Source organism: Macaca fascicularis, chromosome 8, assembly GCF_037993035.2.
Source record: "Macaca fascicularis isolate 582-1 chromosome 8, T2T-MFA8v1.1".
NCBI lineage: Eukaryota > Metazoa > Chordata > Mammalia > Primates > Cercopithecidae > Macaca > Macaca fascicularis.
Window position 1 is genome coordinate 121,962,331 of NC_088382.1, and position 20,542 is coordinate 121,982,872.

General features: G+C 34.5%; 1 protein-coding gene across 6 annotated transcripts in view; it reads right to left on the minus strand.

Moving 5' to 3' along the window:
- CSMD3 (CUB and Sushi multiple domains 3) overlaps nucleotides 1-20,542 on the minus strand; it is a 1,225,248-nt gene that overhangs the window by 129,460 nt on the left and 1,075,246 nt on the right. For all 6 annotated transcript variants that reach the window (XM_045398613.2, XM_045398612.2, XM_045398610.2 and 3 more), the window contains one exon: nucleotides 197-315. In XM_045398613.2, the coding sequence (XP_045254548.2) occupies nucleotides 197-315 (119 nt within the window). The remainder of the gene's footprint in view (nucleotides 1-196; nucleotides 316-20,542) is intronic.

Here is a 20,542-nt window from a genome sequence, read left to right on the forward strand (position 1 = left end):
CTTCCAAACAAAATAAATTTAGTCCATTCCAGCAATACTTCTCATGCGTACATTTTATTAACAAATTGAGCACCCTTTTGATTTAAGATGCAAACCAGGAACAATGTTATAAAACCCATGGCTTATCAATCATTGATTTGTAAAATATTCTGAAAGGGCAATGAAAATCAAAACCACAACTTTAAAATAGACTTACCTGAAGAGAATATCCTTGATCACACTGAAAGGATACCACATCTCCAACCATATATCTGTCTCCAATTTTAATTCCACTGCTAGGAGTTTGTGGTTCAGGACAGGAATCCAAACCAATTGCTAAGAATATTTAATGATAACAATTTAAGTACCTTTCAAGTGATAAATGCTTAAGTTATGCATATTAAGTTGCTAACATTGAATATCAGTGTCTTATCAAACTAGATACTACACTGAGACGTTGAGAACGTTCTGTGAACAAGATTTAACTGTAGATGCTAAGAGCAATGCACATTTGAACACCATTATAAAGTTATACTTTTTAAATTTTTACAGCACCAGTCATTAAACTAGCTGTGTGAGTATACCTAAATCGTGTTTTAACTCCAGGCCTAATTGTTTTCTACTGTGAAACAAAAGTAAAAATTTCTGAAAAGAAAATTCCTACATGAAAATTAAAAAGAATTTATTATGATAATAGAATGAAATAATACTTTAAAAACATTCTTAGCAAAAACTAAAAAAATTATTTGCCATTTTATCTTCCTTGCTTAACTCTTTCTTCTTTTATTCTGAATCAGTTTTTAAATTCATGAGGTACATTTTGATGTAATTCTTATTATATTTAAATTTTTAAAAATATAGTTGTAAGTAGAACTTTTCTTTCTCTGAAGATATTATAATCAAAAAGGAGAGGCCAAGCACAGTGGCTCACGCCTGTAATCCCAGCACTTTGGGAGGCTGAGGCGGGTGGATCACTTGCGGTCAGGAGTTTGAGATCAGCCTGGCCAACATGGTGAAACCCCATCTCTACCAAAAACAGAAAAATTATCCAGGTGTGGTGGCAGGTGCCTGTAATCCTACCTACTCGGGAGGCTAAAGCAGGAGAATTGCTTGAACCCAAGAGGCGGACGGTGCAGTGAGCCAAGATCGTGTCATTGCACTCCAGCCTGGGTGACAGAGAGAGACTTTATCTCAAAAAAAAAAAAAAGAAAAGAAAAGAAAAGAAAAGAAAAGAAAAGAAAAGAAAAGAAAAGAAAAGAAAAGAAAAGAAAAGAAAACGAAAAGAAAGAAAGGAGAAAAACGAGAAAAATTGGTGTCTCATTGAGACCTGAAAAGTATTATGTGCTACTTGAATTCAGTATTTTATTTTTCTGATAAGGAGATAAGAATGTAATTTAAAACACTTTCATTATTTTTATTAGGTAAGAACTTATTCTTTATCTAGAGTAAATGAATAAGTTCCTGGAAACACATAACCTCCCAAGATAGAGTTTTGTATCTAGAGTCAATGAATAAATCCCTACAAACACACAACCTCCCAAGTTAGAATTAGTGAGAAATTGAAACCCTGAACAGACCACTGATTTCTAAAATTAAATCAGTAAGATAAAAACCTACCAAAAATAAAAACAAAGTCCCAGACCAGATGGATTTATGGCTGAATTCTACAAAACATACAAACAAAGCTGATACCAATTTACCAAAACTTACAAAAAATCAAGGAGAAGGGACTTTCCTAACTCATTCTACAAGGGCCACCACCATCCTAATACCAAAACACAGCAAAGACACAACAAAAAAAGAAAAATACAGGACAGTATTCCTGATGAACACAGTTTCTAAAATCCTCAGCAAAATACTATCAAACCAACTCCAGTAGCATATCAAAAAGTTAATTCACCATGATCTAATAGGATTCTTCTTGGGATGCAAGGTTGTTTCAACACATGCAAATCAATACATGTGATTCACCATGTAAATAGAATTAAAAATAAAAACCATATGATCATTTCAAGAGATGCAGGAAAAGCTTTCAATAAAATCCAACATCCCTTAATGATAAAAACCCTAAAGAAACTATGCATCAAAGACACACATTTTAAAATAATAAGAGCCATATATGACAAACCCACAGCCAATATAATACTGATTGGACAAAAGCTGGGATAATTCACTTTGAGAAGAGGAACGAGAAAAGGATGTTCACTCTCACCACTTGTACTCAACATACTTCTGGAAGTCCTAGCCAGAGCAATCAGGCCAGAGAAATAAATAAAAGGTATCCAACAAGGAAAACAATAAGTCAAATTTTCTCTCTTCACTGACAACATGATTTTATACTTGGAAGACCATAAAGAATCTGCCAAAAGGCTCATAGAACTGATAAACAACTTCAGTAAAGTGTCAGGATATTTAATCAATGTACAAAAATTAGTAGCATTTATATAGACCAACAACATCCAGGCTGACAGTCAAATTAAGAATGCAATCCCGTTCACAATAGCTGCAAAACAAATAAAATACGTGGCAATACATCTTATTAAGGAGGTAAAAGATCTTTACATAGAGAACTACAAAACACTTCTGAAAGAAATCACAGATGACAAAAAACAATGGGAAAACATTCCATGCTCATGAATTGGAACAATTAATATCGTTAAAATGGCCATACTTCCCAAACCAATGTACAGATTCAATGCTATTTCTATCAAACTACCAACATCATTTTTCACAGAACTGGGAAAAAAATTATGCTAAAATTCATATGGAACTGAAACAAAGCCCAAATAGCCAAAATAATCCTAAACCAAAAAAAGAACAAAGCTAGAGTCATCACACAGCCTACTTCAAACTATACTACAAGGCTACAGTAACCAAAACAGCATGGTACTGGTACAGACACAGACCACAATGATGGATGGAGTGGAATACAGAACTAAGAAATAAAGCCACAGATCCACATCAATTTGATTTTCATCAAGGTTGACCGAAAAAAAGCCATGGGGAAAGTATTCTATTTAATAAATGGTGCTAGGATAAGTGGCTAGCCATATGCAGAAGAATGAAAATAGACACCTATCTCTCACCAAATACAAAAACTAACTCATGATGGATTAGATATTTAAATGTAAGACATCAAACTTCAGGAATCCTAGAAGAAAATCTAGGAAGTACCACTCTGGACAATGGCCTTGGCAATGAATTTATGACTACATCCTCAAAAGTAATTGCAACAAAAATAAAAATTGACAAGTAAGACCTATTCTGCACAGCGAAATAAACTGTTAGAGGAGTAACAACTAACCTACAGAATGGGAGAAAATGTTCATAAGCTATGCATCTGACAAAGCTCTAATATACAGAATGTATAAGGAACTTAAACAAGTCAACAAGCAAAACACAAATTCCCCATTAAAAAGTGGGCAAAAGTCATGAATAGACACTTCTCAGAAGACATATGAATGACCAACAAACATGAACAAATGCTCAACATCAGTAATCACCAGAGAAAAGCAAATCAAAACCACAATTAGATACCATCACACACTAGTCACAATGGCTATGATGTAAAAGTCAGAAAAAAACAGATGATGGCAAGGCTGCAGAGAAAAAGGAATGCTTTTACACTGTTTGTGGAAATGTAAATTAGTTCAGCCACTACGGAAAACAGTTTGGAGATTTCTCAAAGAACTTAGAACTACCATTTAACCCAGCAATCTCATTACTCCATATAGAACCAAAGGGAAAAAAAAAAAATTCTACCAAAAGACACATGCACTTGTATGTTTATCACAGCACTGTTCACAGTAGCAAAGACATGAAATCAACCTAGGTGCCCATCACTGATGGACTGGATAAAGAAAATGTGGTATATATATACACCATTAAATAATATGCAGCCATAAAAAAGAGTGAAATCATGTCTTTTGCAGGAATGTGGCTGCAGCTGGAGGCCATTATCCGAGGAGAATTAATGCAGGTATAAAAAACCAAATACCACATGTTGTCACTTACAAGTGGGAGCTAAACACTGGGTAGACATGGGGATAAAGATGGAAACAATAGACACTGGGGGTTACTGGGTGGGGGAAAGAAAGAGGAGGGCAAGGGTTGAAAATCTATGAGTAATGATATGGTTTGGCTGTGTCCCCTCCATATTCCAATTCCCATGTTGTCTCTTCTCACAACACGTGGGAATTCTCATCTTGAATTCCCACGTGTTGTGGGAGGGACCTGGTGGGAGGAAATTGAATCATGGGGGAAAGTATCTCCCATGCTGTTCTCATGACAATGAATAAGTTTCAGGAGTACCAATTTTTTTTTTTTTTTTTGAGATGCAGTCTCTGCCACCTAGACTGGAGTGCAGTGGCACAATCTGGGCTCACTGCAAGCTCCGCCTCCTGGGTTCACACCATTCTCCTGCCTCAACCTCCCGAGTAGCTGGGACTACAGGCACCCGCCACCACGCCCGGCTAATTTTTCTGTATTTTTAGTAGAGACAGGGTTTCACCGTGTTAGCCAAGATGGTCTCGATCTCCTGACCTCATGATCTGCCCGCCTCGGCCTCCCAAAGTGCTGGGATTACAGGCGTGAGCCACCGCGCCCGGCCAATGTTTGCTTTTTTACCAAAACATTTTTCAAATATGCAACTATTATTATTAAAAACTTTTCATCTTCATTAAAAGCCATTGTTTATTACTGCAATTTACATTTTCAAGGTAATCCAATGTCTATTTAAATGGGTTAAAAAAAGAGGTCACCATTCCAGCAGCATTATACTGTATACATGCAGATTTCATTTTTAAAAAGCATTGAAAACTAAACCCTAAAGAATGAGAATACTTTATATATATATATATTCCTTCATTCCTCTGCCAGATTATTTCTCTCTGATAGATATTCTTGTAGCACCACTCTGTAGTACTTTTTGGACACTTAACGCAAACTGACAATAAATAAATAATTGTGCAATTAATTGTTCAATATTTATCTCCCATCTGAGAATGAAAGCTCCAGAAAGGCCATTAAAGCGCAACGTCTTGAGGAGGTACTCAATAAACATTACTTATATGAATGAATGAATAATATAAGAAAGAGTGTATATCCCTATATCTAGATTATTTCTTAGTAAATATTAATGCCTAATTAGGCAAATGAAAGCTATCTAATAACACAATGGTTAGAGTAGCTTAAATCATGCCAAACTGGATGACATTTAACAATAGAAAACGCCATAAAAGCAGTGACTTGATAGAGTTTTGATTAGATTAGAAAGTCAGGCAGTAAAGAGCAGGAATAAAGTGGTCATTTGGGAATACATTTGAGGCAGTCTGGAATTAGATAAGGAGAGTCTGTACATTGCAATCCCAGTGCCCAGTGCCTTAATTAGTTAGGTCTCCAAGCATGCATCATGTTCCATTCCTTTTTGTAGTGTTGAATTTATGGACCTAGAAAAACTTGGTTACCATTAAATTGTGACCTAATTTTAAATGGTTAAGGGTTTACATCCTTCTTCTCCAACCAGATTTGGGAATCTAAGAAGAGATAGAAATTGCCTTCCATGTGTATTAATCTTATTTAATACCCGCTGATGAGCCTCACACATCAAACTCATCTGATTTCGTAGAGCCTTTATCAGAAACTACTGAATACAAAAACAGTGAACTATGATACAAACCTGTATGTCTTGTCTATACAATGTCACCTTCCTTTGGTACAATTTTAGTTTCTTGGGAGTCTTGAACAGTAAATTTATTACTCTTCACTAGTAAGGTCATTCTTGCAGTCATTCTCACTGAGAAGGCCAAATTTTGTACACATTCATTTCTCTTCCTTTCTAATCAAACACTCTATTCAGGGACATATATATATATAAAACTATCAAAATCCAGTAGTAGTAGTTTCCTTCTCCAAGAGGAGAATAAATAAAACTATGTTAGTGAGGTAGCTGAATATAGCTCATTTTTAAACAAGATTTTACATAATATACATGAACAAAATAAAATGTTTGTGAAGGTGTTTTAACTTTTTAAAAAATGACACAAAACTCTATAAACTAGGTAAAAGCAATTTTGCAAGTTAAAACAAATTCTTACATGTATATAATCACAGAGATAAATAATAAAACATAAATATGCCAAATAGTGGTGGTTGTAATTCTTGATTATACGATTACTGGTGATTTGTATGTCGCTCCTTGTATTTTCCTGCATCTCCAAATTTTCTAAAATAACATAAATTATTTTTGTATATAATAAAATAACTTAAAATCTAGATGAATTAGTACTAGCAGAAAATTTAGAAATGCAAGAACATATTCCCTTCTATTTTTCTAGGTGATATTGAATTGGGCTAGCTAAGTTCAGTTGAGGAGATCAATTAGCAACTGATTTGTGTCAGGGAAGAAAATAATGATATAATCAGGTAAGTCCTATGTTGCTGGCTTCATTCTTTTTTTTTTTTTTTTTTTTTTTGGAGTCGATTTTTTTCATGTGCAATAAAGAAAATAAGAAAATGAAACAAAAATATATGAAAGTCCTACAGTTTGAATTTTGAAGCCATTTTTAAAATTTACACAAATAAATATCTAAGTGGTTAAATATTAACTCTAAAATATCTTTGGGAATTGTTTTTCACTTCTTTACAAGTGACAAAACCTATCAGTTAATTGTAAGAATCGATAAGAAAATTTTTTTGTAGAAATGTTGAAAAGGCTTCTTTTCTGCTTAACCAAGGCTAGTCTCCTGCTTAACAAAAAATATCAAAACATTTAGTCATTTTAAAGTTCATGAGTATAAATTTTGTAAAATTATGCAATCAAAGCTGCTCTCTGATTAAATATTTTTTAATGGGATTGGATCAATTAATCTGCTGTTGTAGCCCCCAAAAAAAGAAACATAAGAAATGAATCCAGGGACAAATCCATTAAAAAAAATTGCATACAGTTATGTCTGTCTGCTGTCAAGTTATTGTAGACAGTTATCCTGGCCAAAAATATTAAATCCTTACTGCTTCACATTACTAATATTTATTTATAACCAAAACTTATTCTTTCCAATTCTGTTCACAAAGCAATCAATCTGTACCAGAAATGTTGTTAATCATATCATTTATAGCTGGTAGTTCTGAATGTGTGTTTGTGTGTAAATAAATGTGTGTGTATATATATGTATATTAATATACATATATATGTCCTAGTATTCTAAATTGATTTCATATGAGTGATTAATGCATTGAGATAGGAGGACATGGAGGGGAAAATGTTTAATTACTGCTAAGAAACCCAGTAACATTGTTTTGTTAAAGGAAAAACTAATTCATAAATTTGACATGACAACCTATGTATCAATTTATTGAAAATGCAGACCAAAAATATTGGTTTTGCATTCATGTGAGAAAGAAACAAATGTTAAATCAGGTGTCTTCGCACCAGAGGTGGTATTTAGTGATAGTAAAGATCTTTTTATTCTAAATATGTTGCACGTCTTTGATTTTAAACTTCTCTGTAAATCGTGGACACAAGACAACTATTATGTCTATGTTGATACTACCTTTAAGGGTTTTAAAAAGATATACCAAAATTATCATTTGACATTCCACATCTATCATTATAAAGATAAGAGTTCAAAAATAGTGTAGACATTTGTGGTAATCGAAGGGTGAATCCAATATGAGTTGGTGTACTGTTAATAGTTTGAAGACTTGTAGAAAACTGCTTTGGTAAACATGCAGACATTTTTCTGGCATAATGTACCTCAGAATCAATTGATTAATCTACTAAACAAATATTTTGTCAAATACCTAATCATGTAACAAGTAACTTGATGAATATTTGTGGATAAACTTTTTTGGAAGCAATAATTCTGACTATGATCACTGATGGGCACCAACGGTTTGGGAACATGTAGCACAGGCTACACTAACATTCACCTTGATCCTCAATGCTTTGTTTATTTACTTTACCTATGTTTACTGTAACTGATATTTAACTGAGAATTACTCTGTATAAGTAAATGAATACTCAGTAATACACACTACTTATCAAATTTTAGCCTATAGAATAATACTAAGTTAAATGAACAAAAAGTTAAATGGAATCATGACATGTAGGTATTATTCATTCATTGAATAAGCTGTTGGTGAGTACCTATTGTGTGCTCTGTATCATGTTAAATTCCAGAAATGCATGGATCAATCAGCAACATAAGCAACCATGCTCTAAAGAGACTCTTAATGGAACAGGAGAGGAGGTTGATTTGACAGATGATTAGAGTGTGGTGGAACAGTTGCAATAAATGAATGTCATCCTTTGTTTAATTAGATAAGTGTTCCATAGAAGTAACCCATATGAGTACTGAAATATTATGTATTTTACCAATTCATTATCCTGAGAAGGTAGGGGTGTGTGATGTTCTGTCACAGAAAGTAACATATTAAACGAATGGAGTTCTTAGAGATTTTTCTTTTTTTTGGGAAAGGAGGGAAGTGTTTTACTCAAAAACGCATTGTAGTGTTCTGTGGAAGGCAGCAAGAAATTAAGCTGAAATGGAAGTCAGAATATAGACTATTCATATTCTATGACTATGAATAGAAATCTTAACCAACACAGGTATTTTAACTTTCTGTGTTTAATGCAGGGAGAATTCAGAGTTAAAACCACAACATTTTGTGTGCATCCTGGCTCCTCTAGTTGCATGTTGGCTGGTTTGTTTTAAAGCCTGAGATGTTTTCTATGCCTCAGTTTCCTCACCTATAAAATGGGATGATTATTTAGTGACTTCATAGTCATACTGTGATACTTAAAGAAATGCATGCATAATACTTAGAGTAGTGCCAGGAATATTGGAAGTGCCTAACAAATGTTAACTATTGTTGAAGGGCTTTAGGCACTGAAGTGAGGATGTCTATTTGTATTTTAGATAAATAACTCTTAAATTCATAATTTTCCTGTTGTCACGAAGGGTATATTTCTGTTTAAGATCAAGAGATTTCACATGTGTGCTCTAGCACTATTAATATAAAAAATATGTAAATATTTATATAAAGCACCACAAATTTAAGCACCCTGAGTCAACTGACTCAACATGAGAAACTTCTTCTATATGCAGCTAAAAGCTTATTACCTTCAGTGTAAGAAAACCCTGGTTACCAGGACCACTGTCCCTAGCTCATGATATAACTAGAAAAATGTATGAAGAAAAAAACACAATGTTTACAAAATTCAGAAACCTAGATTAAGCTAAAACTATCTCTAAATCATCACCACAAAGGGGTGAAAAATCAATGAGATAATCAGAAAATAAAACATGATCAAAATAAAAGGAAACAAACTGTGATCAATCTGTAAGGGCTTTATAGGGTTAAGAAGTGCAATGTGTTTATAAAGATCAATTATACTTATTTGCATGCAATGTATTCTGACTTAATGGCAATTGAAATTAGAAATGACAAATACTAATAATTTAATTTGGGCAGGAGGTGTTTCTACAATTAATATTTATTACATTTAGGAGATGTTGATGTGTATAAACTAGTTAAAACAAGAAAATTAGTGTAAGTAAAAATACAATTAATCTTAAAACCCCTGTTTTCCCCAAATAATCAATTATATAATTAGCTCAAGGGAGAAGACCATTTTTAGTGATTATAAAAGTAAACTCATTAAGACCTAATGCATTATCTCCTAAGCATATTGCTTGAAGATGGGAAGCAGTAAAATATAATAACAGTTGTGCTGAATCAAATCTTTTGCTATTTATTAGATAGAGTCAAGTGGATACATTTCTGGGCATTTATTATTTTGAAACTAATTTTATGTTGTTAAAATATTACTGCAAGGGATAGAAAGATGCTTTCAGACTTTCCAAGTTTTCCTAGGATTTTACTGAAAATTATAATCGTGTGATCTTAGGTATAGAGGAAGAGAAAATCCACTCATTATGGTAACATGTACCTTTGCCTTCCTCAGGGACTACGTCCTAAGATCTTTGAGGACCTCTAAAGATCTTCAAAGGACCTTGAAAACACCAGTACTGCATGCAGTCTTCTCTTTTAAAAATATGTATATTTTATAAGTTCAAAATGGAACTCTGCTCATTGATTTATAGATTCTGCAAAGTCCCTCTAGGATTTGCCATTAGTGAGATTTTAATGTGTGTCTCTTCAAATTTAAAGAAAAGAGATGGAAAGGACATATTCATGTTACAATCAGGGAAAGCATCTAATCCAAGACTATAAATGCTGAGGCTTTACAAAAATCCAAGTGGCAGGACAACTGGAAAGTACAAGTTGTCTTAGTAGAAGCCTACCAACAATCAATATATTTAATGACATTCCATGAACTAGGATCATTTTCCCTAACAACAGAAATGATCATGCATGATATAAAATTACAAACAGGAGCAAATATATTTTAAAAAACAAACACACCAGAAAGCAAAAACTGTCAGTTTATGAATTGATTCCCATATTCCAGTGCTAATGTGGATCAGGAAAAAGAAAACTTGAATATTTCATGTGAGAAAAATTGGGGGCAAATTCTATGAATTTGGCACACTAAATTTGTTCACATGACTGTGTAATCAACATACATTCCTAATACAAGTAATGATGTAGCTTTATTTGGACTTATGATAACCTATATCATAAAATACTAAAAATAGTAATCAGCAGCCACTAAATAATGTTTAAACTTCTCACTAATGAATAGAGAGATATGTCTTCACCAATATCTGGTATATTTGCCTCAATTTTCCTATGTCTCCTAAAATTGCCAAGCAAATACATTTTCTTGAATTCTGCCTGCCTCCTTCCTCTTCAATATTCAATCCCCTTGTTTTTAACAGAAATCAAAATTGGCTCTTTTTCTCAACCTTTCCATTAATATTTGAAACTTATTTATATGTTAGGTAATCTTTGTTAGCACAAAATCAGTAGAAGACATCAAAGTTTAAGAAAAACAATTGGGGTGAAGATATAAATTGAGAAATTTATACAAGGAGACTTCAGAAAGTTTGTAAAAATGCATATCATGAAAAAAAGTATGCATGGATTTCCTTTTTTTTTTTTTAATCAAATGGACTTCTACCATCTTCTTATAACATGTTTGAATAGAATCTACTTTCAGGCACCAAGAAGGATAAGATACTAGTTTGAAAAATTCCCCTATCAGAGCAATATGAATTCTGCAAAAATTATATGAAGAACAAACATCAAATTTATGGTGAAGTTTGGGTGGAAGAATGGTGAAATTCACTGATGCTTTACAAAAAGTGTATGGGAACAATGCACCCAAACAATCAGTAATTTACAAATGGATAACTCATTTTAAGAAGGAATGAGAGAAGATGAAGCCTGCAAAGCAAACCATTCATATCAATTTGTGAGGAAAAAATTCATCTCATTTGTGCTCTAATTGAAGCGGATCAATGTTTAACAGAAGAAACAATAGGTAATTGCCTAGACATCTCAACTGGTTCAGTTTACACAATTCCACTGAAGGGATGCCAAAACTTTTGTGCCCAGATCAGCTGCAGACAAGAACAGAGCTTTCAATTTCAATGGAAATTTTAAACAAGTAGGATCAAGACCCTGAAGTATTTCTTTGAAGAACTGTAACAGGAGATGAAACATGGCTTTACCAGTACAATCCTGAAGACAAAGCACAACCAAAGCAATGGCTACCAAAAGGTGGAAGTGATTCAGTCAAAGCAAAAACTGACTGATCAAGGGCAAAGGAGATGGCAACAGTTTCTTGGGAAGTTCAAGGCATTCTGCTGGTTGACTTTCTGGAGAAACCAAGGAAAACACTGCCTTATTATGAGAGGGTTTTGAGACAGTTAACCAAAGCTTTTGCAGAAAAACACCCAGGAAAGTTTCACCAGAGGGTCCTTTCTACCATAACAATGCTCTTGCTCATTCTCATCAAACAGGGTAATTTTGAGAGTTTCAATGAGAAATAATTAGGCATTCACGTTTTGGGGTTTTTTTTTGTTTTTTGTTTTTTTTTGAGATGGAGTTTTGCTCTTGTCACCCAGGCTGGAGTGCAATGGCATGATCTCAGCTCACTGCAACCTCCACCTCCTGGGTTCAAGGGATTCTCTTGCCTCAGCCTCCTAAGTAGTTGGGATTACAAGTGTATGTCAGTATGCCTGGCTAATTTTTTTTTTTTTTAGTAGAGATGGGGTTTCACCATTTTGGCCAGGTTCGTCTGGACCTCCTGACCTGAGGTGATTCATCTGCCTTGGCCTCCCAAAGTACTGGGATTACAGGTGTGAGCCACCACACCCAGCCAGGCATTCACCTTATAGTCCTGATTTGGCTCCTTTTGACTTCCTTTTATTTTGTCGTCTTAAAAAACTCTTTACAGGGCACCCATTTTTCTTAATAATGTAAAAAGATGGCATTGACATGGTTAAATTCCCAGGACCCTCCTTAGAGATGGACAAAATGGTTGGTATCATTGCTTACAAAAGTGTCTTGAATTTGAGAGAGCTTTGTTGAGAAATAGAGTTCATATTTTTAAATTTACATTTTAATTCCATTTTAATTCTTTTTTCTATATAAATTCTACTTTTCTATACTTTCATTTTTCTATAAACCTTTTGTAGTCCCTTCATATTTATTACCTTGCTTTGTACGTCTGTAACTTAGAAAAACTCCACCAATTCAATTTATTTGTGGAATATCTATAACCTCCAAAAGAAAATAGTTTGAGCAGCATGACTATAAATATTTAAAATATATGTATACAATAAATGTGCTATCATATTACGATTTTTTTCTTACTTTACAAGTAGCACCATATCCACCTTCCATACAAGTTTCACTCTTTGAAGATCTTTGAAGAATACATTTATATTGTCAGTATCATTATCATTAGAAATTAGAAAATACTTTTGGTTCCTAGATTCCACTGAAACACATGAGACCCAATTACTACAGTTAAATAAAAGCACTTATGCTGACCTTGATATAATTAAGTCAACACCTAGATGGTGAAAACAAAAAAGTCTAGGGAGTTGAAAGGTCAGCTCTCCAATTAATTAAAGCAAAACTGTTATCATGTAAGAAGTGATATTATCTAAAATGAAAAACAAAATAGAAGACCAGAAACCTGAGAATCATCCTCTACTCTTTTTCCCTCTCATCCCCAATATCTAATTGGCCATAAAGCTTTTCAATTATATCTTATTAATATCTCTTGTATCTGCTGCCATTTCATCTACACAACCACAACTACTGCCTTCAGAGTTTCCCTTGTGAACCAATGCAACAGCCTCCTCTTAAATTTATTTCCTTGGGCTTATTCTCACCATGTAATGCATAATTCACTTTCCAAAATAAAAAGGCCTCTCTAAATTTCAAAACTTACGTTACTCTAAAAATTCAAGTCCTTCAATGAGGCTACTATTTCTCCAAGAAAAAAGCCTATGCCACATTTTAAATCTATACCATTTGACTACTCCAGCTATGTGGGTATATCTCATCAGCTATAAAGGGTAGCATTTATTAAGGGTTTACTATGTACCTGGTATTGCAATAAGCACTTTATTTATTTAATTGTAAAGCAATCTTTCAAATTAGAACTATGCATTATGGGTGAGATAACTTGGTTTTTAGGGAATCTCAAAAATTTTCTGAGTGTCACATGGCCATCAAATGGTAGTGCCAAGACAGAAACCTGAGTCTGACTCCAGAGTAAATGCTCTTATATCTATCTGCATTCCAGGAGGTCCCTTCAAATGTCAAGCCATTTTCATATCTATCTTTAAATTCCTATTTGCCAGAATGAATTATTTTGAATTTTGATGAGGTTTTCCCTGACTCTACCACCAGTAACCCCTAATACATATGATCTCCACCTTATTTGTTCATCATCTAAATTATACAAGAACTTTTCATACTTTGGTCATTGTGAGAGTCACCTTGGGACCTTGGTAAAAATGCAAATACTTGAATGAATCTCAGATAAACTGACTTGACATTTTGGGTTGGTAGCCTCATCATCTGGAGTTTCAAAAGACTTCAAGATGATTGCAATGCACAATTATCTGAGAAGTATTGACTTACATAAACATATTAATAGTGCTTACACCATTTTGCAGCTACTATATTTGTTTGCATGTCCTTACTATTAATTAGTCTAAAAATATTTTAGGGCTGGCTGTAACACAAATTTGCAGCACCTACACCTAGAAAATGTACCTTGCATTTAACGGGTACTCAATAAATACTTGATGAATAAATGAATGGGTTTGTTCTTACATTTGAAAAGCAACATGAAGATGAAAAATAATGGGAGGAGGTTATAAGCAGGGATATAATACAGGGGTTAGGACTGATTGCTTTGGAATAAAATTATCTGAGGTGTACTCTACTACTTACTAACTTAAAAGTACCTAAGCGCTGAGATTATTCTCTATAGTTTTCCATTTGTAAAATAGGGTTAAAAATGTATCTGCCTCATGTTATTTTAAAAATTAAATAAAAATACAACAATAAAACATTTAGCAATGTGCTTGACATATACTGAGTACTTGAAAATGTTAGATTTTTAAACATATAATGATAATAACATAATGTTGTATAACCATTATTATAATTATAATAATGACAATGGAGATATTATTAGCTAGTATTAAAGAATCTAAGCAATCATTCAAATGCTTACAGTTCATAATACTCTGGTACAAATGGCTATTTACAATGTGGGTCTACCACACTTTAAAAGTAGTCATAGACAAGCCAATGTGCGCCTCAAATATTGGTACTTATCATATTATTAAATAGTCTTCTTTGCTTTTATTATTTTAAAAGGAAAAACATATTAAAGCATTTAACTCAGCTATATAGAAAACTTTACTTAAAATTTTAAACTTTTAGATTTGTTTAATGCTTGAAAAGAAGAAAAAATTTACAAAAACAAACAAAAGTAAGATTTTTCTTCCTCTAAAAAGTATAATTTTTGAAATTCAGTTCTCCTTCGTTAATAAGCAATTAACAAAAGAACATAATAGAAACTAGCACATTTGGTGCAACTAGCTTGTTAGAAGTCAGGTATTTGGTAACTATCAATAATAGACTGGATAAAGAAAATGTAGTACATATATACCATGGAATACCATGTAGCCACAAAAAAGAATGAGTTCCTGTCTTTTGCAGGGGCATGGATTAAGCTGGAAACCATAATCCTCAGCAAACTAACACAGGTACAGAAAACAAAACACCATATATTCTCACTCATGAGTTGGAGCTGAACAATGAGAACACATGGACACAGGGAGGGGAACATCACACACCAGGGCCTGTTGGGAGTCAGGGTGCAAGGGGAGGGAAAGCATTAAGATAAATACCTAATGCATGTGGGACTTAAAACCGAGATTATGGGTTGATAGGTGCAGCAAACCACCATAGCACGTGTATACCTGTGTAACAACCCTGCGCATGTATCCCAGAACTTAAAGTAAAAGAAAAACTAAAAAATAAATAAAAATCAAATATATAGATGACAGTTTGCTGTTGGGAAGAAGAAGAAGAGGAAGAGGAAGAAGAAGAAGAAGAAGAAGAAGAAGAAGAAGAAGAAGAAGAAGAAGAAGAAGAAGAGGAAGAGGAAGAGGAAGAGGAAGAGGAAGAGGAAGAGGAAGAGGAAGAGGAAGAGGAAGAAGAAGAAGAAGAAGAAGAAGAAGAAGAAGAAGAAAGGGAAGAAGAAGAAGAGGAAGAAGGAGGGGAGGAGGAGGGAGGAGGAGAAGAAGAAGGAGAAGAAGAAGGAGGAGGAGGAGGAGGAGAGAGGAGGGAGGAGGGAGGAGGGGAAGAAGAAGAAAAGGGAGAAGAAGAAAAAGAAGAAGAAGAAGAAGAAGAAGAAGAAGAAGAAGAAGAAGAAGAAGAAGAAGAAGAAGAAGAAGAAGTCGTCGTCAGGTATTTGTGTACTGAGTGATAATAGCCAAGGCATAGTCCATAGTCATACAAAGTGATCATCTTGCTCAGAAAAACATAATCATTGTTTTGTTTTGTTTTTCAGTTTTCCAGCAAATATTCATTGAGGACATAAAACCAGCAACACATTATCTTGTGTCTTATTGGAAATAAATAATGCGCAACACACTACCCAAAAGTAGTTTAATATTCATGCAGAGAGATAATTCAAGAATGCTAATTACAATTGTTACTTAAGCATTAGAACTGCAGAACATGGTAATACCTTGTAAATCAGAGCATGTCATTCCTCTGCTCAAATCTCCCTAATGATTTCCATTTCAACTAGAGCAAAAATAAAGTCCTTACAATGGCTTGTAAGTCCCACTTACTTTTCATCTCTCATTTAATTTCCTGCTACCTCACTTTTTCGTTCTTCATACTTCTGTTTTGTGATATTTGCTCTAGCTGTACCTTAAAACAATATCTTCACTTACCAGCAAGGCTTATTCCTGCACCACCTTCAACTGCTTGCTCAGTTGTCACCTTCTCCATAAGGTCTGCCCTGACCGCCATAGCATCCCTCTTTTTATCCCTAGCACTCCTGATTCCTCAACTCTCCATCTATTTTTTTCAATGACACATCATTTTCTAAAATGCTATATAGATTACTCCTTTATTATATTCTCACTTTTTATCTGTCTTCACCTGATAGACTGTAAACCCCAAGGGGGGAAAAGTATATTGCCTCTTTTGTTCACTAATAGGAACAATGGCTGACACACAGAATTCAGTAAATACTTGTTGAATGAATGAAGATATAGGCATTGAGACAGGTAAAAAGGAAATGATACCAGAATTCAGAGAAGAAGAGACCACTTCTGAGCTGGGTTGATTTGATCAGTGAAGTTAAAATTTAGGGTAGAAAAGGAGCAAGGATGGAGAAGATGCTCAGAAAACATGCAGCTGCCCAGATTTCCCCCGGCCTCCTACTGGGGATCTCACTGCTGTTCTCCAGCCCATGGGAGGAAGTGGGTAGAGGTGAGGGCCTAGCCCACATGGATATGGGGCATACGCTGCTGGGCAGAGAAGTGGCTGCACATGTACTGCTCCTCTGAAACAAGACTCCTTGCTGGTCTCCTTCTCTTTTTCTCCTTAAAATATTGTTAGAATGCAGAGGTCATTGATTTCTTTTGAAACAATTCCCATACAGGACACAAAATCTCAAACAGCTCCTCAGCCCTTGGCAATACTTGTGTGCAGGTGTTTCATAAGAAGCAGCACATAAGGTGCTGAGATCCAATGAGCATGGGGGAGTGGCACAAGGAGCTTGTGGCACCAAGCACTGTGGCATCCCCTACACTCCAGGAATTACACTCCCTCCTAAATGTCTCCCCCAGCCCCTTGCTAACCTGACTTCCAGTCCCCAGTCTTAAGTAAAATAGGAATTATGTTTTCTCTCTTATATCTGTGATGTGTAAGATAAAAACAAATGACAAAGACTGGGCACGGTGGCTCATACCTGTAATCCCAGGACTTTGGGAGGCAGAGGCGGGCGTATCACGAGGTCAGGAGTTCGAGACCAACCGGACCAACATGGTGAAACCCTGTCTCTACTAAAAATACAAAAATTAGCTGGGCATGGTGGTGCACACTTGTAATCCCAGCTACTAGGAGGTTGAAGCAGGAGATTCACTTGAACCTGGGAGGTGGAGGTTGCAGTGAGCTGAGATCACGTGCCATTGCACTCCAGCCTGGGCGACAGAGTGAGACTCCGTCTCATAAATAAATAAATAAATAAATAAATACACACACTCACAAATTACAGTCCCAAAGACAGAAATTAATCTGCAATGAACAAGGTGGAAGAAAGGAAGAATGAGGACTACCTGATAACAACATACAAAAACAAACACAGGCTAAAACAAAAAAACAAGAACACTGATGGAGTTGAATAAAAGGTTCACAAATAAAAATAATCCATACACACACACGCACACACACAATTCAGAGTAGAACATAAGAGTTAAGAGTCTTATAGCGAGAAAAAAAAAAGAGAAGTAGAGCATGTCAAGTGGAGGAAATGAATTGCGAAAGGAGTAGAGAGAGGAAAGGTATGTTACTTCTAAAAACAAATGCTTAATTTGATTAAGTGGGGGAATATTACAAAATTCATGTGTGAAAAATGAAGCATTAAGAAACCAGTGTTGGAATAAGAGGCTAAAGAATGTTGCCTTTATTTAGTAGATAGGAAGGTAATGATATGAAATGATCAAATATCTAGAAATATTATTAAGACCAAGGTGTAGAAAGGGTTGAGTGGAAGGAACAATAGGTTTGTCTGATATAAATGATAATAGTGATAACAGAAATATTAAAGATCAGGCATTCTAAAGTTAAAATGCCATTATCTCAGGTTCAAGAAGGAAACGATCACTAAATGATTAAAAAATCAGCCTATCTGGCCAGGCGCGTTGGCTCATGCCTGTAATCTTAGCACTTTGGGAGGCCATAGTGGGTGGATTGCCTGAGTACAGGAGTTCAAGACCAGCCTGGTCAACACGGTGAAACCCCATCTCTAGTAAAATATAAAAAATTAGTCAGGCATGGCAGCATGACATGTAGTCCCAGCTACTCGGGAGGCTGAGGCAGGAGAACTGCTTGACCCTGAGAGGTGGAGGTTGTAGTGAGCTGAGATAGTGCCATTGCACTCCAGCCTGGGCAACAGAGTGAGACTATGTCTCCAAAAATAAAAAAATAAATAAATAAGATAAATAAATAAATAAAAATAAATCAGCCTATCCGCCAGCATTTACCTTTTAAGTAAATCAAAAGCAGGGCATATCTGTGTAGTAACTCTGCCACCAGAAAATATATATATATACACACACAAATATATATATATATACACACACTCACACACACACACACACACACAAAATATATATATATATATATATATATATATATATATTTTTTTTTTTTTTTTTCCTGAAAACCTCATGAGTAGAAAAATCAGATGGAGAAAACACTCACTTGCTGGGAAGAATCTCAGCCAAATTTCCATTTACTAAGAAAGAACACCTGCCATGTTTCCTGAAACCTTCACTATTTAAAATACTCCTTTAGGAATATAGTAAGAGTCTACTTTCTTGGATGAAAAATATAAACACTATCCTTTTTTATAGAAAACCTTAAAGTGTTCTGCATCTGTTCCTGGTATTCATAGTGTGATTATAGACTGTGATTTCCCCATTGTGATTCTTCCCTTATGTTACCCAGTGGGCAGAACTTTTATCTTAGAGACTGTCACAAATGAAATACCCAAAGATGTGCAGTGACATAGGTGTCTCCTTCATAGAAAAAAGTTAATATACCTACCCTGTTTACACACACACACCACTCACACCCAATGTCATTTTTACCCAGTACCCAGTTGTTTAAGTATTTTGCTTATATCAAGTATCTAAAATTAGGTATTTAAAACAAAAAATTTAGTCCTTATTTACATGCATTAAAAAACACAGTTTTCTCTTTCAGAGGCTGTATATCTCAGCCAGTATTTTGAGATGCCTCTAAATACACAGGGAGTTCTTCAAAATTTCTGTATCTAGTTATCAAAATCTGCCTTCACAAATGAACAGATTCTTGAATTATCACAAAATAGATGTTTCTCCACTAAGAGAAGGCTACCTTTTTTGAAACTTGACAGAAATTAAGATGCTCTTTCCATGAGCAAAATACATTATTTTGGTGAAAAAAAATCCATGGTGCTTGGGTAGAGGGCACTGTATTCTCTGGAGTTTCTGGGAATAATAGTCTCCAGTGTGCAACTGAGTGAACAGTCAGTCTTTCTGGTTGCCCGACTGGATATTGTTCTAAACCACAGCTGCTCTATGTAGCACTTCATCTACCAAACACATTTTAACTGTTATTCAATCTGTTCTTAACAATGCAGTCAAAAATGCTGCCATGGCTTGTTTTATACGTTTGTCCTTAAAGACCAGAGCAGAATTTATTAGTCTTTTTAGTACTGTAAAGTAATACTTAGTCTTTAAATTTTCTTGTTCAATCTTCCACCATTCTCCTGAATTTAAACTCAGTACTTAGCAAATATTATGTTAATGTCCTTCCTGATTAGACAACAGAATTGCAAACAAGAAACATACTCTAAAATTTTAAAAATTAATTGAAAGAATGTTAGTTGTCCTTTGGCACTGATTTCCCCACTGTCAACTAAATGTATCTTTTTCTCACCTGTCTTTATCAGTCCCTCTCCCCTATTACCTCTCTTTTTCCATATTCTGTAACTCTCTTTTTCACATCTATTTCTCTGTATCCTTTCAGTTTTCTATTATAATTATAATTTTAATTTAGGGTCACTGACTTTGTGTAAAAATAGCACATGCAACTGTAGTATTTTTATGTGACCAATGTAGTCAAGTATACCATTAGTAAGGTATTTATTAAATTTCTTCAAAAAAGAAAAAGAAAGGTCTTTGTCTACATGGAGAGTTAACTTCTGCTAAATTATGATTTGATAAAATTATTTTTCTATACCTTTAAAGGCTTTTTGTAGTGCTATTTTAAATTATATTTACTTTAATTCAGGAAGTTTTCAAATAATAATGATCCAATTAAAAGGAAGCAT